General features: G+C 40.4%; 1 protein-coding gene across 1 annotated transcript; it reads right to left on the bottom strand.

The window, feature by feature from the left end:
* Positions 1-7918: 7918 nt before the first annotated feature.
* Positions 7919-26348, bottom strand: LOC148048258 (17-beta-hydroxysteroid dehydrogenase type 6-like). Its single transcript, XM_087710449.1, has 5 exons — positions 26243-26348; positions 20235-20556; positions 15239-15497; positions 10957-11114; positions 7919-8875 (listed from the first exon to the last, which is right to left on the bottom strand). Exons 2-5 carry the CDS (start codon positions 20545-20547, stop codon positions 8652-8654), a joined length of 954 nt encoding a protein of 317 aa, XP_087566575.1. The 5' UTR covers positions 20548-20556; positions 26243-26348; the 3' UTR covers positions 7919-8651.
* Between the last annotated feature and the right edge of the window lie 122 nt (positions 26349-26470).

Raw genomic sequence — 26470 nt, 5'->3', positions numbered from 1 at the left:
AGGGTTAGGGTTAGGTTAAGGGTTAGGGTTAGGTTTAGGGTTAGGTTAAGGGTTAGGATTAGGTTTAGGGTTAGGTTTAGGGTTAGGTTAAGGGTTAGGTTTGGGTTAGGTTTAGGGGGGTTAGGTTTAGGTTTAGGGGTTAATTTTAGGTTTAGGGTTTACAGCGTGCTTCTGTCTCCGCACTGTTGTCGCCCTGTTGATGACGTCAGCGACGCAGTTTAGTTGGGCGCGGTTTAGTCGAGCACGGTTTTGTGGGTGAACCCTCCGTAGCTGTTTCATGTCCCAACAAATATTAAATCAAAATAATCTAATGCCATATTTCACCACTCTATTCCCCATTCAATAAACATTAAATGAATAAAAACTACTAGATATGGAAGCAAACTAGCATAACAATAGTAAGAACACTTTTAAACAAGTCCTATGAAAGCCACTATTGCTGCCTCTCCTTCACAGCAGCCTCCACAGCACACTGTGTTGTTGCAAAAAGAATGGCATGAGCACAAGGTATTACTCATGCAAATGTCATTCTTAGAATATTTGTCTCCCAATATGGCACAGGTACGGTATTCAGTACTCATGCAATTGTAGTACTCATTGCAGTACTCATGCAATTATGTTATCATGCGCATCATTATTTGTTCCCCTCTCCTCCCATTCATGGGCCATGATGTAAATTTAAGCAAAGTAAATTTAAGCAAAGTAAATTTAAGCAAAGTAAATTTAAGCATTACTGTTGGGACTCAGGTATGAAAGGGTGACATTCTTTTATGACTTAAACTTGTAGACTATAATGAAAAGTTTTATACTAATGCTTTAAATAGAAAACTTATCTGGCGGATTAGACTGAAACAAATCCTAGGGTTAATTTGTAAAACATGCTAAATTAAGCAACAATATTATGCCTTGAGTTTTGTGCAAACAAGCCATTGGATCACTACCAGTACATAACGAGACAGCTTCTAACAGTAATATGTTTATAGTCATCTGCATGCTGCCTACTTTTGCAAGCTAAAGTAGCTTACAGTGGTAAAAACATTATCCCTACATGAGTTAAAACCCTAAATTAAAACCACACTATTGCTGCTTTCCCATTTAGGGCTTTCCATGTGAAAAAGGGGAGGAAGAGCTCCATCTTCATAGTCTTCCAAAGTATTGCCACATGCCAAAGTGTTGCCAAACTGTTCCTGGGTGTTCTTAAGAAAGCCATCCTCTGAGACATCCTGATCTCTCAGAAAGAGAACACCTTCTGCACATCTTCTCAGTTGCTACATGGAGGAGATAGATTGCACCGGGAGGAGACCTGGAGGAAGACAAAGCATCACACTCCCTTACTGTGACTGTGTTTCCAACTGGATGTCTCTTCTTTCAAGTGGCATCTTAACATACAAAGCTGTTTAAGAATATTCTACTAATTAAACTTCTTGGTTGGGAACCATTCTTTAAAAATATATTACTGAGTATATTAAGATCAATATCTGGAGATTGTCATGATTTTACAGGAAGCCCTTGCCTTACTACTTTCATTTAGAAACTATTTTGAAATTATGATGAAGTAAAAAAAATAATTAATGATTAATGACACTTTAAGTGCAAGTGTTTCTTGAGATATGCTGATATTTTAGCCATCTCTGCTAGGTTTGTTACTTTTAATGTCCATTCTTGAATAGTAGGCAAATCTTCCTTCTTCCAGTATTGCGCCACCAACAGTCTTGCTGCAGTTATTAACTGCAAAATCAGGTTAGTCTCTATAACTGTACAATCAGTAATTATACCTAACAAAAATAACTGAGGGGTAAACTTTATCCTTTTTTTAAAGAACATTTTGCGTAATCCACCATATTTTTATCCAAAATGCTGTAACCTTTTTACAAGTCCACCATATATGATAGTATGTAGCATCAGCACAATCACATCTCCAGCATTTAGTTTGTAAATTCGGATACATAGAGGCCAGTTTTTTAGGATCTAAATGCCATCTATAAAACATCTTATAAAAGTTTTCTCTCAAATTTTGGGCTTGTGTAAATTTTACATTTCTTACCCAAATCTTTTCCAATGTATCCAACATTATTGGTTCTTCAAAATTTTGTGCCCACTTTATCATACAATCTTTAACTAATTCTGTTTCCAAATCCATTTCTATTAATGCATTATATAGTCTCTTTATATGCATTGGACTTTGATCCCTAATTTGTTTTAGTAAATTATCCTCGTTTTGTGTAAAACCGATTTTTTTATCTTTTGTTCATCTGGCCTGTAACTGTCCATACTGAAACCATGTTTGAGTTGCCTTTTCCTGTTTTAGTACATTCAAGGGTTTTAATTGTAATACACCTCTTTCTAAGGTGAGAAGCTGTCTGTATGTAATTACATCCTGTTTTTGTACTATATTTATGTTTTCTATTGCGTGTTGCCCACATGGGTATCTTCTCATTTAGTTTGTATTGATATTTTTTCCAAACCCGCAGTAGAGCATTCCTTAGAATATGAGTTTTAAAGTTCTTATCTACCTTTTTGTCATATAGCAGGTAAGCATGCCAACTATATACCAAATCATGCCCTTCGATATTAAGTATTCTATCATGTGTTAAATTAATCCAGTCACTGATTACCGATAAAACTACTGCTTCATAATATAGTTTTAAATTTGGTAATTTCAATCCTCCTCTCTCACGCACATCTTGCATTATTTTTAGTTTTATTCTCAGCTTCTTCCCTGCCCATACAAATTTCGTAATGCCCTTCTGCCATTCTAGCAAATTTGCATCTTTTTAAAGTATTGATATCATTTGAAAAAGAAATAAAAATTTAGGTAGAACATTCATTTTCACTGCTGCTATTCTTCCCAACAAAGATAATTGTAATTTCCCCCAATTTTTCATCTCTGTCTGTATGCTGCGCCATAGTGGCTCATAGTTATACTTAAATAGTTTCCCATTTGAGATTGAGATATAGACTCCTAGATATTTAACCTTTTTAACTATTTCTCATCCTGTCATTCCTTCTAATTCTTCCCTTTGTTTAGTGTTCATATTTTTAACTAGCATCTTTGTTTTCCCTAAATTTATTTTAAATCTAGACACTTGGCCGTATTGATTAATCATATTCATTAAAACATTACTAGATTCCTGTGGTTGGGTTAATGTTATGACTAAATCATCCGTAAAACCTCGTATTCTATATTCTTGATGCCTAATCTTGATTCCCTGTAAATCATCTGATCCCCGTATTTTATTCAACAATAATTCCAGAGTTATGATAAACAGTAATGGGGATAGGGGACAACCCTGCCTTGTACCTTTCTCGATTTTAAATGAATCTGTTAGACTTCCATTAACTATGATTTGAGCTGTTTGTTCCTGATATATTGCTTTAATTGATTGTAAAAAGTACTCTCCTATTTGCATTTTTTGCATTATTTTCAATAAAAATTGCCAATTCACTCAATCAAAGGCTTTCTCGGCATCTAGAAATATAACCGCAGCAGGGATTTGATTATTCTTTCCCAAATATTCCAGTATATTAACAATTTATCTTACATTACTTCTCATTTGTTTCCCTTGTATAAAACCTGTTTGATCATTATGAATCAATTGCTGAATAACTAACATTAACCTATTCGCTAGTATTTTAGTAAAATTTTTATAATCTATGTTAAGTAATGATATAGGTCTGTAATTTTTTGGTTGACTAAGATCTTGATCTTCTTTTGGTATCAGGGATATGAAGGCTGTCTTCCAAGATAGGGGTACCGTCCCTTCCATTTGGATCTTATTAAATAGTTCCTTAAGAGGTTCTACCATTTCTCCAGGTAAATTTTTGTAATAAGCTGATGTCAGCCCGTCTGTACCTGGTGCTTTCCCTACCTTTAGCTGTTTAATTACCTGGAGAATTTCCCCTGAAGTTATTGGTTGATTCAATCTCTCCCTCTGCTCGTCTTTAACTATGGGTATTTTTTTCTTTATCCAGGTATCTATCTATATCTAAACCTTGTATTTTGTCATTCATGTACAATCCTGTGAAAAATTCACGAAAAACCTTTTGAATCTCATTCTGTTGATACACTTCCTTCCCTTTATAATGTAATTTCAATATATTGTGATATTTCTGTTTCTTCCTAATCAAATATGCTAACTATCTACCAGATTTGTTTGCATTACAAAAAGTGTTATGTTTTGCATATAGCAAGTTAGTAGCCACCTGGTCTGACATCATCATATTAAATTGCTCTCTTAATAAAGTAATTACTTCTTTAATCTTCTTATTTCTGGGTTTAGTATTAATTCCTGTTCTCTCTTCCTGATTTCGTCCTCTAGTTCGATTCTTTCTCCCCCTGTTTACGTAACCTATTTAAATTTATTAGAACTCCTCGCATATATGCTTTTCTTGCATCCCAAACCATTTCCATCGATGTACCCTTATTCATATTAAAAACAAAATATTCTCTTAACAATTTTTTACATTCATTAATATTTTTCTCATATCTAAATAAGTTTTCATTCAATCTCCAAGTCCTTCTTGCTTGCGTCCCAAATTCCAGCTCCATCCAAACTGGATTATGATCTGATAAAGCTCTGGAACATATCTTCATCTTCTTTACCCTAGAAAGCAAATCATTGGTTGTTAGTATAAAGTCAATCCTAGAAAAGGATTAATGTCTATCGGAGAAAAATGTAAAGTCATATTCTTCTGCATTCCTTTCTCGCCAGATGTCTCTCAGTTCGAAATCATCCATCATATTGAAAAAGAACTTGGGTAGTTTCACTCGCGTTTGGATATTTTGCCGGAGACCCTTCTTATATTTCTTGGTATCCATAACACCATTCCAGTCACTCAATAATATGCAAGATCTATAATCCCAATATACTAACAGTATGGAGCGTTTTATAAAATTTATCTTGTTGTTGATTGGGAGCATATATTCCCATTAGAAGTATTTTTCCCTTCTAATACCAGGTGTATTGCAATATATCTTCCTTGAGAATCTGCTTCAATTAATTCAGCTTTCATGTCCTTTCTTAAGTAAATAACTATACCATTTTTCTTCTCAGGTGCTGAAGCTACAAAGTATTGTCCAAGTCTTGTATTAATCAAATATTTCTGGTCAGTTGATCTAATATGAGTCTTAATTGCAGGCAAATTATGTCAGTCTTAAATTGTTTCAAATAATGATTTATTTTCTTCCTTTTCTGTGGGGAGTTTAAACCGTTAACATTCCAGGTTAAGAACTTAGTTGTCATCTTTAGCTCCCTGAAGCTTTTTAAGAGCCATCTGGAAATCCTGTAGTTTGGCTTTCGGCCTGGCTCCACCCACTGCTTCTGAGCTAAAACCTGTGAATTCTTGGATGGTAGCGTGTGTTTGTTGTAAAGCTTGTTGCTTTTTTAACTCTTGTTCCATTCGCCTGGTAATCACGCGGGTTTGTCTTTGCTCCTTTGCTCCTTCTAGTTCTTGTTCTCTTTCTCTGGATCCTGGAGGGGAGGGGATGTCCAGCCTTCAGTATATTATTATAAAAATCTTGAGCCTTCCATACTGAGTTAAGACGATATCTTTGCCCCTGGTAAGTAACTGCTAACCCAGCTGGGGCCTCCCATCTGAACTGTAGCTGACAATTTTTGAGCTCATCGACTAAGAAGGCATAGTCTTTCCTCGATCTCAACATTTTGAGTGGTATTCCCTTCAAAACAGTCACCTCCTGACCCCCAATTTGAAGCTTAGTTTTGTAAGACTCTTGCAGTATCAAGTTCCTCATATCTCTCATAGCAAAATACACCACAATGTCTCTTGGGAGTTGCTTTTGTCTGGCGAGCCAGGAATTAACACGATATATCTTGTCAATCTGCCAATCAAAATTCCCTCCTGACTGTCCCATCAATTGATCAAAGGCTTCTGAAAAAATCTGCTTCAAATTTTCTTGATTTTTCTCTTTGAGGTCTCTTATCCTTAAGGCAAATTCCATCTGTCTGTACTGCAGCATTATAATTTCATTTTCTGCATCACCAACCTTTTGTTGAACCACATCCATTTTCATTACCAGATTAATATTGGAATCACTAAGATCTTCCAATTTATCTTCGATTCCAGATACATAACCATATAGGAACTTAAAAGCCTCCAAAATATCGTCCCTAATTTGTTGGTTCTGAATCTGGACTGAATTCATAAGTTCTTCTGACAATTCCTTATGGGCAGCAGATATCTCTTCCTTTATTTTAATTTCCATCGCAGCTGCATGATTTTTTAAGGCCTCAGCTAAGGTGACACTTAGATCTTTTTGCAGTATTTCTCTGGTCAAAGGCTCCCCTGCAGGGGTAGGAGGAGGTTGGGGTGGGGGAGTAGTGACTGTAATTTAGTTCCAGGACCAGGTGAATTACCAGTGCTCTTAGAGGCATTAATCTTATGCTGCTTAGAAGCCATTCCACATTTAATCTTCTCCACCCAATTACTAAATCCAGGCAAGCCACTTGTCCAGCAATTACTATTTAGTTTAGTAATAAATCACTGCTGATTTAATTATTTTTAAATGTTCTGAGCTCCGTAAAAGTCTGTGGCATCAGAGCCTGACCCCTCCTACAAAGCTGTTCAGCACCATTTTCTGTGTATTTCTAGCAAGTAGTTTGTGAGAAGGAATTCTTTAAAAAATGGAGTTAAAGACTTAATACATACAATTTGAAGTTCTCCAGTATCAGCTCTGCCCATGTTGGAATCAGTAATAAATCAATCCTTGAGCTGAGGGTGGACGTATGCCTTCATTCTGCAAAAAAGGCAGAAGTCCTTGACGCGGAGAATTCACTATGTTTTTGGGCTGCTCCCTCTTTCCACCCCCAGATTTATGTTCTGGGGGGGGGGGGTTAAATGGAGCGCTGCCCAAACACAGATTACTCACCACCTCCTCCTATGCCCGGAGAAGAGGTAATCAAACTGTCAAACAGTTGATGGATACTGTTTAGACAGCTTAATGCAGCCAAGGATCCGGAGCTGTTAAAAACAACAACTCGTCTCAGACTACGCCCAAACCGGAAGCCTCTGATCTAATGTTCTTATGCCACTCTCCTATATGTAAGCTAATCCATCAACAGCTCTCCAGTTCAGCCTTTTCCAACTGGAGTCTTCTACATGTATTAGACAATGCATCATATTGACATACCCAATGGACAGGGGATGATGGTTGTTTGATCCAGTTTATTTGGACAATGTTGTTTAAAAAAGATTGAAAAAGATGAAATCCAGTTCTTATCCCATACACTACAGACATTCTGCTGCCATCCCTACTACGTAGGATTAAAACATATTAGACCTATTCTCCAATACAGCTCATCTGTCTGGAATCCACACTGTATATCAGACATTAATATAATTGAGCAAGTCTAGAGATATTTCACGAAAAGAGTCCTCCATTCCTCTGCTCACAACAGAATACTTATACCACCAGGCTTGAAATTTTGGGCTTAGACAATTTAGAACTATGCCGCCTTCGGTCTGACCTGACCATAGTACACAAAATTATCTGCTACAATATCCTACCTGTCAATGACTACTTCAGCTTCAACCGCAACAATAGACCAGCACAAAATAGATACAAACTTAAGGTAACCTGCTCCAAACTCGATTGCAGAAAATACAACTTCAGCAACAGAGTGGTCAATGCCTGGAATGCACTTCCTGGCTCTCTGGTTTCACCCCCCCCACAACTTTAACCTTAGACTGTCTACTGTTGACCTCATCCCATTCCTGAGGTCTATAAGGGGCATGCATAAGCACACCAACATGCCTACTGTCCCTGTCCTACTGTCCCCCCTTATTTGTATCCGTTTCCTATATTCATAATCATGTTTGTACTTATATCTGTTATCTTATACATGCTTAACAAAATAAATAAAATAATAAATAAATAAATATCATGCAAAGCACACTTCAGTTTTATCATTTCAAATAGAATTTTATTCCAGAAAATATTTTTTCCAAGCTTTTTTAAAATTCATTTTTACTAACAAAAAACATTGATCAAAAATGTCATCGGAAACGTGTGGTGGTTTCTTTCTTTTCTAGAACTTGTTGCTAGGATTCTGCATAATTCATAAGCCTTTCTAGGCCAGGTCATACAGCTGCACCTTCTGTTATTATTTCTAGAAGACTCACTCAGGCCAATTAGTGTTGCAAGGCAACTTAAGCTATATGACCCAACAGTTCAGAGCTGATGAAATATTATTGGCTCTCTTTTTAGGTATAGATAATTCTGCATTATACAGGCCGTCCTCAACGTATGACATCAATTCAGCCCAACATTTCTATTGCTAAGCGAGATATTTGTTAAGTGAATTTTGCCCCATGTTATGACCTTTCCTGCCACAGTTATTGAGTGAATCACTGCAGCTGTTAAGTTAGTAACACTGGCTGTTAAGTGAATCTGGCTTCCCCATTGACTGTGCTTGTCAAAAGATTGCAAAAGGAGATCACGTGACTCTAGGACACTGCAACCGTCATAAATATGAGCCAGTTGCCAAGCGCCTGAATTTTGATCACGTGACCATGCTTGTTAAGTGTGAAAAACTGTCATAAGTTACTTTTTTCGGTGCCATTGTAACTTCAAACGGTCACTAAATGAACTGTTGTTAAGTCGAGGACCAAAGAGGAAGCTTTGGTTTGTGGGTTTATCCTGAACATACTTGTGCTGGTTTTGGCCAAGTGTAGGTTATTATGAAGTCTGCTACTGAGCTTGGCAAGTAAGACATTGGAAGGTAGAAGAGTTTGGCATCCAAGCCACAGCTGTAGCGAGCCCGAGGGTAGCGGGAGGTCAGGGCATGTTCTATGCAATCGGTGACCAAGAAGAGGTTCTTGTTGCTGTGGTTTACGATGTTTTGTACGATCTTCAATACTGTGTGAAGAAAAAAAGAGAATGAATTCTACAATGGCTTACTAGCTTTTGATAATTCAAAGAACCAACTGCTCCTTGAGATCCAGCCTCTAACCGAGCTTTCCCTGACCTGGTGCCATTTCTATCCACAATTACCAAAGAAAAGAGTTCCGGCTGAACAGATGGGGGCAATGCAGGATTGTAAAAGACCATAAATCACTGTCAGACATGTTGCCATGGAATGTGCACTTGGAAGAATAGTGGGGGAGAGTTTTGGCACCACATAGCTTTCCTGGAGACAGGCCAGAATAAGAAACCTGACCTGGATGGTGAGAGGAGGGAGAAGGTGTTTAGGGTAGCCATTGGTAGAATCTCTCCCAATATAGCTGCAATAGATTGTAACAGTGGTCCTTGACCTTTCCAGTTTGGTAGCCCAGTGGGTGGGGTGGGGGGAGAGATGGTTCTGTGTGAGTAGCAGTAGTACAAATGGAGCTTTCTGCATGAGCTCTCACTGCTCACACTTGGGCAAGTGGAGCTCACGCAGGTGGAGAACTGCCCTGCAGTCGCACAGCCTACTTCTGAATGGGCCATGGTGGTCCAGTGGAGGGGTTGGTTTTGTCTGAGTGCTTGCTGCTCACACAAGTGAAGCTGCCTGCATGCATGCCCACCACTCACATGGCCCACTTCTCAATGGGCCACAGCCCAGGGGTTAGGGACCCCTGAGTTAGAATATTATAGCTTTAAGCTGGCAAGGTTCTATTCATTAGTAAAGGTAAAGGTTCCCCTCACTCATATGTGCTAGTCGTTCCTGAATCTAGGAGGCAGTGCTCATCTCCGTTTATAAGTCAAACAGCCAGTGCTGTCCAAAGATGTCTCCGTGGTCATGTGGTCGAAATGACTAAACGCCAAAGGCGCACGGAACACTGTTACCTTCCCACCAAAGGTGATTCCTAATTTTCTACTTGCATTTTTACATGCTTTCGAACTGCTAGGTTCGCAGAAGCTGGGACAGGTAATGGGAGTTCACTCCATTATGCAGCACTAGGGATTCAAACCGCCAAACATTCTGACAAGCTCAGCATCTTAGCCACTGAGTCCCTCTCTGTCCATTAGGTGTAAACAAATAAAGGATGGCGTTCAGATTTTGCTCTGTAATCTCTGAGCTTGGACCTGACACATATCAATGCTTATAATTAGCAGTGTGAAGTCAAATTTCCCATTACTATCTTGTTTTCTCATTTAAGACAGATAATGAGCTTCTTAACTAGTTTTTATGGAACAGATATTTTTCAAGTCTTCCATGGTTTTTGAACTGTTGTAGGTTCTGCATTTGTGATACACTCACCTCCAAATATATGTTTTTTTATTTTTATTTGTGCTGATAAATAAAGTCTCCCTTTATTTATTTATCAGCACAAATAAAAAAAACACAAATATAAGAAAGGTAACAGTAAAAATATTGGGTTTCTGTCGTGATGGACTCTTGTGATGAGCCGATTGACAGATGATGGAAGCAGTTAGCTTCCTCCCATAATTGGGGCTTACCAGGGGTTGTGACTCTAAATACACACACACACACACACACACACGTCTCTAGTTATTCAGGTTTTCTCCCGCGTAAAATTGGAGGTGTCTTTGCGACGTTTCGACGAAGTCTCATTCGTCATCTTCAGGCTTGGTGCTTCCAGGATTGGGTTTCTGTCTGGATGGTCTCTTGTGATGAGCCGAAGGACAGAGAATGGAAGTAGTGATCTTCCTCCCATATTTGGGCATACCAGGGGTTGTAAATCTAAATAGATACCTTTCACCCTGGCCTGGCTGATAAGGAGTCGAGCTCTGTGGCTCAGTGGTTAACACATCTGCCTAAGATGCAATACAGCACAGGTTCGATTCCCAGTAAGGGTATGGCTAGCTGATGAGAGCTAAATAGCTTGAAATAGATCTATACTAGTCTCCCTTTATTTATTTATCAGCACAAATACAACATACATACATACATACATACATACATACATACATACATACATACATACATACATATACATACACACACACACATACACATATCTATCTAGAGCCCAGCTGCCCATATTTCAACTCACAGTTATCAAAGTATAGCTGTCCATAGACTTCTTTGGTTTCAGAAAGTGCTTTGTTCCATGAGGTCTGGAAGTTATCTATTGTAGGTTGGATAATGCTTGTTCTGAAAGTACCTGGCTCAATAATGCTGACCTTCATCCCAAAAGGAGAAATTTCACGCCTGAATAGGATAAAAAGAAAGAATAAGGAGATGCAGAACAAAGAATATATGTCTGCAAAAATCTGTTTTGAATGCTAAATTCCAAGGGTAGACTTTTTGCATATAAGGAAATAGCCAAAGACTCATTGCAGAACACAGAATAAACCTGCAGCACAATTATCATCTCTTGCTCAACTTCTATATATTTTTCCCAATAAGGGGGCAGGGGAAAGCCCTTTCAAGGAAATTGGTAAAATTTGTGGAAATTGCTTAATTTAAAGTAAACATTTCTATGGCTTTTTTCTCTTTAGTTAAAATATTACATCATGTTGGTATCAGTTTTGTGTCCACATGAATGTTTAAACAAACATTTGTTTCAACGTTAGACAGAGTAAGGTATCTATTACTTGTGTATTTTAGTCTACTCTCCAAGGCTATAAAGGATTTTTTGTGTCTGGCCAGATCTATGTAAGCATGAAAAAAAAAGAGTCCAAAACTAACTTTTCCCACACTGGAAAGCAAATGAATGTCCTTTTTAAAAAATATGTAGAACATCCAGCTTGATGATTTACTGATGCTCTTTAGAACGATCATGTGACAAAATACAGTCAGCATTTTTCATATTGAAAAAAAAACCTGGAAAATCTTGGTCTTCTGCTGCTTTTGAGAAAAAATGGTTAGGTATACCACTCCAGTGCCTCTGTGGACTTGTTCCTTAGAGGATTGGTGAATACAAGCAGAGTCTTCCTTCTCTTCCCCGGTTCATCCCAGGGGTGGGTTCCTGCCAGTTCTATAGAAGAGGTTCCACAAATCTACAGTGCCATTTAGAACCGGTTCCAGCTCTCTCCAGAGGAGAGGAGGAATTCTGGGAGTTGAAGTCCACAAGTCTTAAAGCTGTCAAGTTTGAACACCCCTGGGGTTTTTTCTAAAGGGTTAAGGGTGCAAGGGTCTGGTAACTTGACAGCTTTAAGACTTGCACACTTCAATGCCAGAGTTCCTGAGCCAACATGACTGGAGGAGGAATTCTGAGAGTTGAAGCCCACAAATCTTAAAGCTGTAAAGTTTGAACACCGCTGGGTTTTTTCTCTCTAAAGGGTTAGGGGTGCAAGGGTCTTGTAACTTGACAGCTTTAAGACTTGTGTGCTTCAAATGCCAGAATTTCTGAGCTAACATTTTGGTTGCTAAGCAAGAGCGTTGTTAAGTGAGTTTCACCACATTTTACAAGTTGGCCATGCCCACCCAGTCACATGGCCGGCAAGTCACTCCCACAAAGCAGGCCACACCTACAGAAGAGGTTCTAAAAATTTGTTTGAAACCCACCACTGGTTCATCCCAATATTAATTCTTATTAGAGGTAACACACATATACACACACACACACACTCCTCCAAGAGGTATAAAGGGAATGCAGCATTTCAGAAACCCAATGACAGGGAATGAATGGAGGAAAGGAGTGTGTGTGGCAGGGGTTCAATACTGAGGCGAGGCCCTCTGAGTGCCCCCTCAGAGCTGATAGGAGGGTATGTGTGTGTGGCCAAGTTTATCACTTTGAGTAAGCAGAGGTTAAAAAAAACACCAGGCTGACCTGGCCACTGTGAGGCTACTGTTGCAGTTCGTGAACTGGATGGCCCTGAGGGACAGAGGGAAGATCTGTTACTAAGCCAATGATCAGATAAATTAGGCTTGAGCCAGATCAAGAAAGGAGTTGAGAAAACACCTCAAGAGAGGAACTCATACCCCAATTCACATGAAGATAAATAAGGGGGGAAGGGAAGCACATTCAGGCTTGCAAGATTCTGTTACTATAGCTAGTAAAAGTAGCTTTAGGTCTACATGGTGTTTGTTTTGGCTCATTTATCCGATTGTTGCCAGGGTAACAGACCTTTCCTCTGTTCTTCAAATCCATCTTCTATATTCACTACATGAATCTATCTATCCTCCTTGTCTCCATTTCTTAGCTGAAGGAGCCAACGCTGTCAGCATATTTTAATATTAAGTGTATTGTCACATCAGAGAATGGTTCTTTCATATTCTGAACCTCCCCAAAGCTGGTTGAGGAAATGAAAAAAGAAGGCTTCCATTAGAAAGCTCCAAAGTTTATAAAACATTTGCAGGATGTGTGTTTCTGTTGGCAACAATTGTCAAGGGATGGAATGCTTTTATTGATTTATGTAACAGTATTTATAACCAGCCTCCATTGTTAGATTTTGGGCAAGATAGCATAAGCACAACATCAATAAGAATATAATGAAAAACAACATCAATGTAATGGAGTAATACAGGTAGTCCTCAACTTACAACACTTCGCTTAGTGACTGATCAGCAACATTGAAAAAATGACTTATGAGCATTTTTCACATTTATGACCGTTGTAGCATCCCCATGGTCATGTGATCAAAATTTAGATGCTTGACAACTGACTCACATTTATGATGGTTGCAGTGTCCTGGGGTCACGTGATCCCCTTTTGTGACCTTCTGAAAAGCAAAGTCCGTGGGGAAACCAGATTCACTTAGCAACCATGTTACTAATTTAAGAACTGCAATGATTCACTTAACAAATGTGGTAAGAAATGTTGTAAAATAGAGCAAATTTCACTTAACAAATTTCTCACTTAGCAATATAAATTTTGGGCTCAATTGTGGCTACACATTGGGGGCTATTTGTACTCAGTTTATCCAGAACTACCAGGAATAGCCTTAGTGTAAGTGTATCTCCTTTCCTCCCGGGGGTGTCTTGATCCCTAGAACCCGATTTAAAGCTTGTCATAATTTATTTTGGTTTTCAATAAGCACAACCAAAATAGAAAGACCTCCAAGAGTAGGGCTAATACCTCCAGATTGTAAAAATCAGGATGACCACTATGCGGTAGCATAAAGACCTAAAACTCAAATTATCTCTTTGCATGTAATTGATCAGATAACATAGCTTGTTTTATTTTGTTTTGTTTCAGTATGTTCCATGAACCAAGCTACTCCAATTTACAATAATTGATTTATTTATGATTTTTAGCATGTTAAATTGTAGCTTATTCAGCAAACCACAGTGCAAAGCAAGGTTTAGGACAGAAGTGCAGAAGGTAAAGCCATAGGAAAGTCTTAACTGTGGTCCCAGGAAGTTTCCCAAATCAGGTGCTCAATTACAATTTTGATATAACAGGCAAAAATGCTAAAGGCATGCCTGAATAGCCTTTATTTCCACATTTCATTTTAATTAGCTTTAAAATAAATAAAATAAAACACATCTAATTTTCTACTGGTCCCATTTACTACTATTTGGACAGCACACTAGTCCAGTGTTGAAGTTCAGCTATGCCTAGACAACTTGTTCATTCCTATTTCTCCTGTTCCTCCATTTATTTGTAAATTGTTATTATTTACTATTGTAAACTGTTTAGAGGGCTATAGAGCACTGTGAAACAGTATATAAGTCCAAGTACTATTACTATTTCTACTTGGATATTGCCTGCTTACCAAAACATTGTTCTTCCAGTGCCACTTTTATCTCAAGCAAAATACTGTATTTTTGGGAGTATAAGATGCTCCAAAGTATAAGCCGCACCTAGCTTTTGGGGAGGAACACAAGAGGGGAATCTGCTTCTGCCTCCCATCAATTTGCCTCCTTGCAGCAAACAGCAAACAGTCTGTTTCAGTTTAGCCTGATTAGCACAAGAAAAAAAATCTGCCTCTGCCTCCCAGCAATTTGCCACCTTGCAGCAAACAGCCTGTTTCACTTTCAATTTCAGTATGGGCCTCCCAATGATCAGCTGTTTCAGGCTGCAGGGATTGCCATAGCCTATTGCTGCCTCCGCAAGCCCCATTTTCCGGGTTGGCTGCAAGGTGGTAAATTGTTGCAAGGTACAGGCTAAAGGGTGGGAGCCGGTGGGTGGACAGGACTACACTTGGCGTGTAAGATGCACCCAAATTTTCACCCTCTTTTAAAGGGGGGGGAGTGTGTCTCATACTCTGAAAAATATGGTAAGTGCACGTTTAAATGTTTGGGACAATCCTTAACAGACACAACCATATTTCACAGCATCTGCTAGAAATCAATGCAGCTTAGACTATTTGAATCTACTTCTTTCAAAAGGAGCTGGGAAGAGATCCATGTGCTTCAACTAATCAAAAAAGAAACTTAAAGCTTACCTCAAAGTGTCTGAGAAGGCTTCCACACCATGCTTGGATATGCTATACCCTCCTCCACCGCATGCTAATCTTCCCACCACACTGCTTATATTGACCAGCCTCCCTTTGGCTCTCCTCACCAGGGGCAACATCTGCAACGTCACATCAATCAGCCCAAGCAAGTTGACATCCAGCACTTTGGCAAAGTCCTCCTTTGTCAGCCATTCATTGATACCTACAGGTATACTTTTACCTGCATTGTTTACCAAGCCCCAGAGCCCTGAATAAGAAGAAAAACACACGGTCATGATTTCCCTGTCATTCTAGATCCTCACTTTGTTCAGAACTGGAGCATTACCACTGCTCTAAGGGTTGTGTAAAATATATTCATTGTCACAACCAAAATTGCCCATTTTTCCAAAACAGAAAGGGATAAGGAGAAAAGTAACAAAAAAACAATCTCAACTTAGTTCAGTGGTGGGATTCAGCCAGTTCGCACCTATTCAGGAGAACCAGTTGTTAACTTTCTAGGCAGCTTGAAGAACCAGTTGTTGGAAGAAATCTCATTTTGTTTTTTTCCCACTTTACAGGGTTAATCCTGTAAGGAAGTCAGGAAAGAAACATTCTGATATTGTTTCTAGCCTAATCTTTTATTGCCCTGCTTACAGAAACTGCCTGTCCGGTTAACCCTTATTACATTGTAGCAGCTAAAGTTTCTTGGAAGTACGCCCAGACTTACTGTTGCCTGAGCTTCTCCAGAGTTTTATTTTTTCTATGCTGGTACTTTGCTTTGCTTCATTAGGGACTTTATGCAGCTTTAGTGGTTCCTGGCACTGTCCTTTTGGGGTGTATTTCCAAGCGACAGGATGCAAGCTTGGCACTGGTTTTTTTTAGTATAGTCTTTATTGTCATTGTACAAAATAAATACAACGAAATTGGTTTTAGCCTCATTGGTGCAAAATTATAGTGGAAACGAAACAAGAAAAAGAAAAATCTACTCATACGTTTCCGCGTGTTCATGGAGTGATCGTGGTTGTATTTAAAAGTCTGACAGCCCAAGGATAGAAACTATTTTTAAACCTATTTGTTCAGCTGGCTATACTTCAATGTCTTCTGCCTGATGGTAGAAGTGCAAAGACACACTGACCAGGGTGAATCATCTCTGAGTATCTTCCTTACTCTGCTAAAGCAGTAAGACCTGGCGATGTCATCCAGTGGTGTTAAGAGCAACCAATGGTTTCTTGTTTTTCTGCCTTTCTGAGAGCATGTGATCCTTTCTTTAAATCTGGATGATTTCTTTAGGGTATCTTGTGAGGTGAGACCAGCTGATATCTTTAAGTGGTGCAAATTGATCTAAGGATTGCTTCTCCTGTTTGTGAAAGGGTGCTCTGCAATGTTCCCTCTAATTTTTTTTCAGTGTGAGTGGAAAAGTAGTGTTTGAGCTGCACAGTTTCATGCCTGAGCACCTAAGAGAGCAACAGTTTGAACTGCTGCCACATCTGCTGGACATTTGCGCAACCTTCCAAGCGTCAAGCGCCTTCTGCTAGCAAGGTTTCAGCCTGATGAATGCCAGGCATGAAAAGTGCCACTCAAACACTATACTTTTCCGCTCACCCTGAAAAAAAAGGCTCTCTGCTCAGCTTTTACATTGTTAGACTGCCTAGAGAGAGACATGGCACCAACAGCCGGGGTCTGACTCCTGGCATTTTGCAGGCAACCTGTCCTCTCCCATTCCTTTGGAATGCAACCCATCACATTTGAATTAGATTTTGCCAATTATCCTATTAAAAGATAATGCTATTATTCTAAAATATGACTAACTCAATATTAAAAACTGTAAATATTTAATGCTGATAAATAATAGCAGTAATTGTTATTTAGTATGATTAAAATCAGTATTGATATATCAATATAATATCTATCAAAATTGACAATAAACACTAAAATAACAATACAAATATATAATGTGGAATATAAATGTAATAAATATAATATATAAATGCAACATAAATGTAATAAAATAATTTATCATGAAACTCTCCCCCTTTAAAATAGTAAGATCAATTAAATAGTCTAGCAAGTTTGGACAATATGCTATATGTTATGTTACTTAAGAATATATATACCTCAGAATCAGATACAACATCCACATCATTTCCAACTGAATCGATAAAACCATATGCCATGCCAAAGCTATTTTAAATAAAGATATGAAATTAATCAAGTATTGCATTTATTTTTCAAAATGAATGTACAATTTTTTTATTATTTAAGTTTTGTACCCTATCTTTTCTAACTAACGTTAACTTTAAAAAGATGTTACATCAGACTACAATACAAGTAATTAAATGAAGACTAAAATAAGTGTTTTGGCATATTGAGCTTTTTATATTTCTTTCTTATATTGCTTCCTTAGTTGAGAACTTGCTCCTCAGCTTACTTACGCATTAACTATTTGTTGCTTTTATGGTTTATTCATTCACTGCTCCATCTTCAGTTTTTTTCACAGGGGGCAGGGCTTCCTTCCTTCCTTCCCTCCCTCCCTCCCTCCCTCCCTCCACTCCTTTGGCCACTAATTTTGATCCAATTCTCTCTCTCTCTCTCTCTCTCTCTCTCTCTCTCTCTCTCTCTCACACACACACACACACACACACACGTTCTTTGGGGGGGTTGAATTACTCCACCTCACTGCGCAAAGTCGGCGCAGCATGTGTTCGGCCCCCACTTATGCCAAATCAAATCCGCGGACGGCGGGACCAGGGGGTTGCATTTCAAAGCCGCCAGTCCTCTTCTTCTCCTTCACTGGCAAAGCTCCCGCTGGCGCCCCCGACCATGGCAGCGGCAGTGATGCCTCCCCCTCCGCTCGGAGCACCTCAGCTGGGCTCTGGGTTACCCCTGCCGCCGCCTCCACCTCTGCCGCTTTCCTACTAGCTCCCGCGGCCTCAAAAGCACGGCAGAGGAGGAAGGGGGAGGGATAACGCGGGGGTCAGCTCAGGTGCTCCACGTGGAGGGAGAGGCACCACTTCCACGGGCGGCTCATCAAAACAAGTCTGGGGAGGTCATTTGCGGGGGGCCAGTTCTAGCCGCCTGCAAAGGACTTCCCCACGTTTCCTTTGGTAGAAATCTCTGCACGGCAGTTAGAAACTGCTGCGCGGGGGTTTCTTTCCACGTGCGCGGCCGCGCAGCCACGCACCTTAGAGGGAACAGTGATGCTCTGTCAGTTCACCAAGCACAGGAGTTCCTTGTCTATGGGGATTCGTAATTCATCCAGGTCATGGCTGTCCCAAAGGTGGTTTTTTTCAAGAGGCAACTGGACTTTCTTGATTTTCAGAAAGTCCAGCTGCCTCTTGAAAAAGCACCTTTGGTGCTTTTGCATTGCTTTGGAGTGGTCAAGGGACATGATTGCTCACTGATAGTAAGATCTTAAAAAAGGAGGTAGGGGGGTGGATCCAATTTTCTTTAATTTTCTTTCATGATAATAAAACTTAGTAACATGGCACCATGCTTGAAGTTTATTTAGATATCTGTGTCACGTACTAATTTTCTTGTGGTCCTGATAAGCTTGGGAGCCTTGAACCTGGCTCCCTTATATAATTTGTTAATTTGTCACTTTAGCTCGGCATTTTGTAGCCCAAATATGCCCACCCACTTTCTAGAGAGCTTAAATGATCTCTTAACTAAAGGGTTTCACTTTATGAGTAAGAGTTGGCTGCTGATAGTTATTACTGCATATTAACTATTTTAATTCCTCAAAGTGTTCTAGCATCCTGCCTGATTTGTAACTCCGGCTTGCAGGTATTTCTGATCTAATGATTGATATTTAGAGCAGCTTTTTGGAAGTAAATAAGCTTTTTGTATTTTTGTACAGGTAATTCTTGACTTACAACAGTTCATTTAGTAACCAAAGTTACAATGGCACTGAAAAAAGTGACTTATGACCGTTTTTCACACTTACGAGTGTTGCAGCATCTCCACGGTCACAAGAGGCGAGGTGAAGCACCCCTCGACGTGTTTGATGTCGAGTGGCCATGTCCACCCAATCACATGACCACCCAGCCACGCCTACCCAGCTGGTAATTAGGGCAGAGAACCGGTTGCTAAATTATTTGAATCTCACCACTGGGAGTGTTGCTTAAGGGGAGGGAAGTGATGATGACACTTATGTCGTGATGTCAGAGGAATGACAAAGGTTACACATTGCATCATTTATTTGTACAAGTGTCATGAAGCAGGCTTTATTGTATAGCTAGCATTGTGTGTCTATCTGATGCAAGTGTAGTGTCTCCTTTAGATGACTCCTCCAATGCTTCCTCAGAGGCCGGCTCAGGGGAGAAGGAGAACATTGCATGGATGAGATAAATGACTTACTCCTGTTCTCTGAAACTGTTTAGATCAAGGTAGAATTTCCTAACTGCTGCTTTTAAAGAAAATTTAAAGAAAAAAAGAGTCTGTTTTCACTTTAGCCACCTAACTTTTGTCATTTTAATCGTGACAATGCTGGATTCTCATGTTAAATTCGCTTACTGCTAAAGACATAAAACACTTTATCCTAGCAGCTAATATTTGAAATCAAGTGTTGGCACAATGGGGACCAATTGTGTGACCACAATTGGGGTCAGAATTTCCATTGTTAAGCAAGGTGATTGTTAAGTGAGTCATGCCTGATTTTATAGCCTTTAATGCAGTCAAGTGAATCACACAGTCGTTGAGCGAATCTGGTTTTCCCCATTGCCTTTGCTTGTTGGAAGCTTGTTACAAAGGGCAATTATGTGACTCTGAGACACTGCAACTGTCATAAATAGACTCCGGTTGTTAGGCACCCACATTTTGTGGGGATGCTGTGAAGGTCATAAGTACAAGGACCAATTGTAAGTTACTTTTTCAGTGCCATTGTAACTTTGAACAATTGCTAAATAAATGATTGTACGTCAAGGGCTACCTGAACCCAAGTCCCTTGATCTACATACATACAATAAATATGGCCAGAGTATTAATATAAATAGAAGGAGTTGGTTACCTTTGTCCCCCACACATGTTTTCACCCATTCGGTCGCTGCTGCAACATTCTCGGTGCTGGTGACATCCAGCAGGGTGGTTTTCAACCTGTCCGATGTGAGTCTCTCCAATTCCTGTGCTCCCTTCTCAGTGAGACAAGCAGCCAACACCCGCAGGCCCCGAGCATCCAATTGCCTGGCTAGCTGGTTCCCAAAGCCAGAATCACAGCCAGTAATGAAGACATACTTTTCTGTCAGTTTCTCCACTGTCTGTCTCTCCCGGTACCATCGGTGAAGGAAGTAAAGTCCCACCAGGACAGCTAGATAGAGCCACATAGCTGAAACCTACCAGGAAGAAGCAAACTTTGTGAAGGAATAGGGAGAGATGCATCCCGCAAGTTTGGGAGGACACAGAATTTCTATTTGAGCTTGAGTTTAATTTTATTTATAGGCTGCCCAATCCTGGAGGACTCCGGGCGGCTTACAGCGAGGGGAAAAAAAACAATAAAAAAATAAGAATAAAAAAAAGACAGATTAAAAAACAACACGGATACATTCGTTTCAGTTGGGGCTGGACCTCAACAATGCTGGAATAGCTAGGTCTTGACAGCTTTTCTGAAGGCCATGAGAGTGGGTAAGGTCCGGATTTCTGGAGGTAGTTCATTCCAAAGGGTTGGAGCAGCCACAGAGAAGGCTCTCCTCCGAGGAGCCGCCAGCCGACATTGTCTGGCTGATGGCATCTGAAGGAGGCCCACCCTGTGGGATCTTACTGGCCGTTGGGAGGAGTGTGGCAGTAGGCGGTCTCGCAAGTATGTTGGCCCTAAGCCATGTAGGGCTTTAAAGGTAATAACCAACACTTTGAATTGCATCTGGAGACCAACAGGTAGCCAGTGCAGCTCGCGGAGGATAGATGTAACATGGGTGTATCTAGGTATACCCAATATCGCTCGCGTGGCTGCATTCTGGACTAATTGCAGTCTCCGAACACTTTTCAAGGGTAGCCCCTGTAGAGCATGTTGCAGTAATCCAGCCTTGAGGTGACTAGGGCGTGAGTGACAGACTGGAGTTCCTCCCGATCCAAGTAGGGCCGCAATTGATGCACCAGGCGAACCTGGGCAAAGTCCCCCCTGGTCACAGCCGACAAATGGTGTTCCAGTGTCAGCTGTGAATCCAGGAGGACCCCCAGATTGCGAGCCCTCTCTGAGGGGTGTAGGTTTTCACCCCCCCTAGGATCAAGGATGGACTGTCTGGGCTGTCCTTCGGGGGCAACATCCATAGCTACTCAGTTTTGTCGGGATTGAGTATGAGTTTGTTTACCCCCATGCAGATCCTAACAGCCTCCAGGCACCGGCACATCACATCCGCCGCTATACAGAGCTGGCACGGGGCAGAGAGATATAACTGTGTATCATCAGCATACTGATGATACTTAACCCCGTGCTGTCGAATGATCTCACCCAGCGGCTTCATGTAGATGTTAAATAGGAGGGGGGACAAGACTGAACCCTGCGGCACCCCACATTTAAGGGGCCTATGGGTCGACCTCTGTCGCCCGACCAACACCGACTGCGACTTGTTAGAGAGGTAAGAGGAGAACCACCGTAGAACGGAGCCTCTCACTCCCACCTCCTCCAACCATCGCAGAAGGATACCATGGTCGATAGTATCGAAAGCCGCTGAGAGGTCAAGAAGCACCAGGATAGAGGAATGACCTCGATCCCTGGCCCACCAGAGATCATCAGTCAGTGCGGCCAAAGTGGTTTCTGTGCTGTATCCAGGCCTGAAACCCGACTGAAAGGAGTCTAGATAATCTTTGGTGAGTTACTCTTGGCGGTGGGAAGATAAAAGACCATTCCCATTGATGAACTGAACTTCTTTTCAGCCCCATTGCAACACTGAATGATTACTAAATGAATGGTTGTAAATCAAGGACCACTTGAGTCCAAGCCCCTTGATCTACGTACACAAGTACAGCCATTAAGTCCTTCCGTCAGTGCAAAATTTCATCAACACAGAATTTACCTCCTCCTTTGCTTAGTTACTGTGTTTCCCCAAAAATATAACCTTTTCAGAAAGTCCTAGCTTGATTTTTACACATGTGCCCAATATAAGCCCTACCCCCAAAATAAACCTTAATTAAGATCCTGCCCACTCCAGGGTGCACGGGTAAAAGTTAAGCTAGGGTGGAGATAGATCGATCCAGCGCTCTTGTATTGGCTGTAGAGGCCTTTCCTAAAGGCCTCTTTATCTGATAATGGAGCTCCAGATTGATCTGGACTTCTCTTATCGGCTGCTGAGGCCTTCAGGAAAGCCTTGCTGGCCTCTGAAAAAATCTCTGAAGGCCTCTGACAGTGAAAAGGAGGCTGTGTGTGTGTGTGTGTGTGTGAGGTGAATCAATGGATGACATCTCCCCTCCCAAATAAGACCAGGTGCCTTTTTGGGTGACAAAAAGGGTCTTATTTCCAGGAAAACATGGTATTTTCCATCTTCTGGCTCAATTCCTAGTATCTACATCACCCTCCAAAGAAATTCTGAGTGGATTTTATACACGTTGAGACTCCCCTTGAATTGTGTCAGGATAAAGGGGAAAATGCAACTCAACACCAGATAGCTCTGGGCGACATAGACGTTCTCATTCATAGCTTGCAGACAGGGCTGGAGGCAACATGGCAAAAGGCTATAACAAATATGTTGTCGGGGTACATTTGCACGATTCTTTAATGTCAGGGGAACAAGGAGAAGGTTTGTTAAACAAATACTGAGAAATAAAATAGAAGTGGATTGTCTTAAAAAAAGTTCATAATGCAATTGTCTTGGAAAGAGATTATGCCGTTAGCTCAACTATGACTAAATGCTAAGAAATATTCATTATATTTGAATTAAATATAATATTTAATTTGAACATAATTTATTAAGAAATATGCAAAGAAGTTAGCAGATGGCAAAACTGACTGCTTTGATTAAAGAAATGACACTTTCTAGGTTTGTTTCCATTTAGAAACTACTCTTTGATTTTTTGTTTGAAACTGAAAATAATAAGATTTTAACTTTAGGTTTTCATAGTTAGGTATGTTGATTAGGAAGTATTGTTGACGATGAAATGTAAGTATTGTTTGTTGCAGTTCATTCTAGATCAAAGAGACATTAATTTATAGTTTCTATCTGTGTAGAAGAAAGTCAGAAGTTCCTTTATTCCTACAGCTTTTTGTGTTATTGTTGCTTGCACTCCCTAATGTCCTCTTTCTTTGCTTTTTTTTGTATTGAATTTGACGTTTTGAATTAAAAAAGAGAAATATACAACTATCGAAAAATCTCATTTCCATCCAAAACTGCATCTTGATGAAAGAGAAGCACAAGTGGCAGAAAAAATTAGAGCAGGCTTTGATCATTTGATTTGTTGGGAAGACAACTAATATTATGAGTAATTTATCCCACAGTCATACCTGTACTTACTAGACTGGGTTTGAAGGATCAGAGGCAGTCTTCCAAAGAAACTTCATTAGAGAGGGTGCTTATTTATATTAGAAGCTCACTTACCCTACTGGAAATGTCCATGGGCTTAATTTAATATTTCTCCCCTTTGATGTAAAATCTCTTTTCCACTTTCTTCTTCACAATTACCACCGTAATATTTTTTTCTTAATTTATATGCTGCTTTTCCCTGAAGGCTCTCAGTCATGGGTGTCAAACTCAAGGCCCGTGGGATGCTTAAATCAGGCCCACAGGGTCGCCTGGAAATAGCGATGGACTGGACCACGGTGCCTCTGGCAGCCAAAAGAGAGTGTGGCGTGTGTGTGTGTGTCATGCATGCCTCCCCTGCACCCTGTTTTGGCCAGCAGGGTGCTGTAGGAGGCATTCCCCACTCCCCAGCCGGCCTGTTGAGAACTACAGTGTTCATCTGGCCCTTGAAGAAATCCAGTTTGACATCCCTGCTCTAGGTGACTTAGACAATCTGGAACTGTGCCACCTGCTGTATGATCTAAGCACAGTATACAAAATTGTCTGCTACAACGTCTTAACTCTCAATGACCTCTTCAGCTTCAACCTCAATAATACACGGGCAAACAATAGATACAAACTCAAGATAAACTGCCCAAACTCAATTGGAGAAAATATGACTTCAGCAAGATTGGTTAACACCTGGAATGCTCTACCTGACTCCATTGCTACATCCTCTAGCCCTCACAGCTTCAACCTTAAACTGTCTACCATGGACCTCACTAAGCGTAAGGTTCTTACTCTAAGATGTCCGTAAAAGGGGCGTGCATAAGCATGCATAAGTGTGCCTAACGTCCCTGTCCTACTGTCCCCATTTATTTGTATTCATTTCTTTTGTTCACATCCATGTTTATATTTATACCTACTATCTTGTACATATTTGACAAACTAATAAATACAAATACAAAATACAAGGCATCCTAAGCCAACACAGCAACCCCAGAAGAAGAAAAACAGGAGTCATCTACAATATGCTGTGTAAGAACTTCAATAACCACTACGTAGGACAAACAGGCAGAAGACATGAACTGGCAGTCAGACGGCATGATGAAAATTCTTTTATTTCACATCCTATAGACAGATCTAAACATAATTTCAATTGGGAAAATGTGCAAATCTTAGAGCAGGCCAAGTCTAAAAATGCCAGGGAATTTTTAGAAACCTGGCACTGAGAAATCAGTCATCAATGGACACATAGACATTAATGACATCTACAGACTATGTAAAAGAGACAATCAACCAGCCCAAAAGAGAACAAAAAGACTCCCAACACCTCTCCACCAGTAATCAGCACCAAGAACAGCATAGATTAACTCCAAAGTTAACTTCAAACCAACAGTCAAATAAGCTAAATACCCCAGTCAAGTATCTGCCAGAGCCATCAGTAAACAGCCCAACCAAAGAATCTCTAAGACCGGCAAAACCACACAGACAGGCAAAACCAGAATATAACTGCATTTCTTACTAGCACTGATAATATTACCTAATTAGGGTCATGAAACGTTTGCAAGAAAGCTCAGGGGGCACCAAGGATCCCTCAAAAGCACCGACTACCAATTTTTTCAGTGGAGCAAAGTATAACATAAAATTACAGCCTCAGCTTTTTACTTCACCAACTTAAGAAATACTACCAACAGACTATATTAATCAGCAAAACCCAAGGTCTTTTCTCTAATTCAAGGAGTCAGTTATGGATATCCAGATATTTAGAGGGCCACCTTTCTGTGTTTTTATGTAATAATACATATGGACATCGTAAAATAAATTCATCACCTGTAAGACAAGATCTGTGGCTCTGCATCTGAAGAAAATAAACGTCTCCCAAAAGCTTCTCAAACAGCTAGATCTGAATGCGTTTTTGGAACATCCAGTACTTTCGTTAAAATAACATTTTAACAGCTTCTACCTTAAACTGTCTACCATGGACCTCACCCGATTCCTAAGAGGTCGCTAAAGGAGACGGTGCATAAGCGCACCAGTGTGCCTTCCGTCCCTGTCCTACGGTCCCCCATTTATTTGTACTCATTTCCCTTGCTAATGTCCATGTTTATACTTATACCTGTTGTCTTGTACGTTTGACAAATTAAATAAAATAAATGAAAAAATAACATTTTGGCGTGCCGTTTCCAAGAGCCAAAAAGCTGGCAATCCCTTCTTCTCTCGGCTGTCCTGTCCTTTCCTTCTATTCAGTCTCCCCAAGTTTGCGTTCACTCCCACTTTTTCTTTTACATGTCTAGATCGAAATAGGGTCTCACTTGATGGATTCTCCCTTCCCTCTCAACGCTATTTAGATAGGCTGGAGGGGCGAAGAAATCCCAGTAATGCAGAGATTCGTTGCTTACACACTTTCCCAACTTTCCCCCCTCCGTCCTCGCAAATAGAAATTCCCCGCCCGAGGTTTTTCTCCACCTAAGGCGGGATTGCATCTCTCAAAAGTGTAAAAGAAAGAACGGCCTGCTTTCTGGTGCACTTTTTGCCAAAGCAAAATATGCATTTGCTGCGTGTCCCACTGGTTAGGGTCCGTGTGACTCACCTGCAGTTAGATTAAGTGCGATCTTCGCAGCTTTAGATGGACCTTGGAACAGCGGCCGCTTTTCTTAGTTCCTCTCCCCACTTATACCCCTCACTGCCCACCCCTCCCCTCCGGTACAGAGGCGGGCAACGGCACTGGAGACATCGCAATGGCCGCCAACGGCTCCTCCCTTTGCTTGAACTTCGTCTCAAGCAAATTGGACCAAGTCTGCTTCAGAGAAAGGGTCTC

The sequence above is a fragment of the Thamnophis sirtalis genome, unplaced genomic scaffold (assembly GCF_051295495.1).
Source record: "Thamnophis sirtalis isolate CommonGarterSnake01/CBP01778 unplaced genomic scaffold, rThaSir2_p1.2 scaffold_3, whole genome shotgun sequence".
In the NCBI taxonomy this organism is placed as follows: domain Eukaryota; kingdom Metazoa; phylum Chordata; class Lepidosauria; order Squamata; family Natricidae; genus Thamnophis; species Thamnophis sirtalis.
This window is presented reverse-complemented; position numbering and strand designations above follow the sequence as displayed.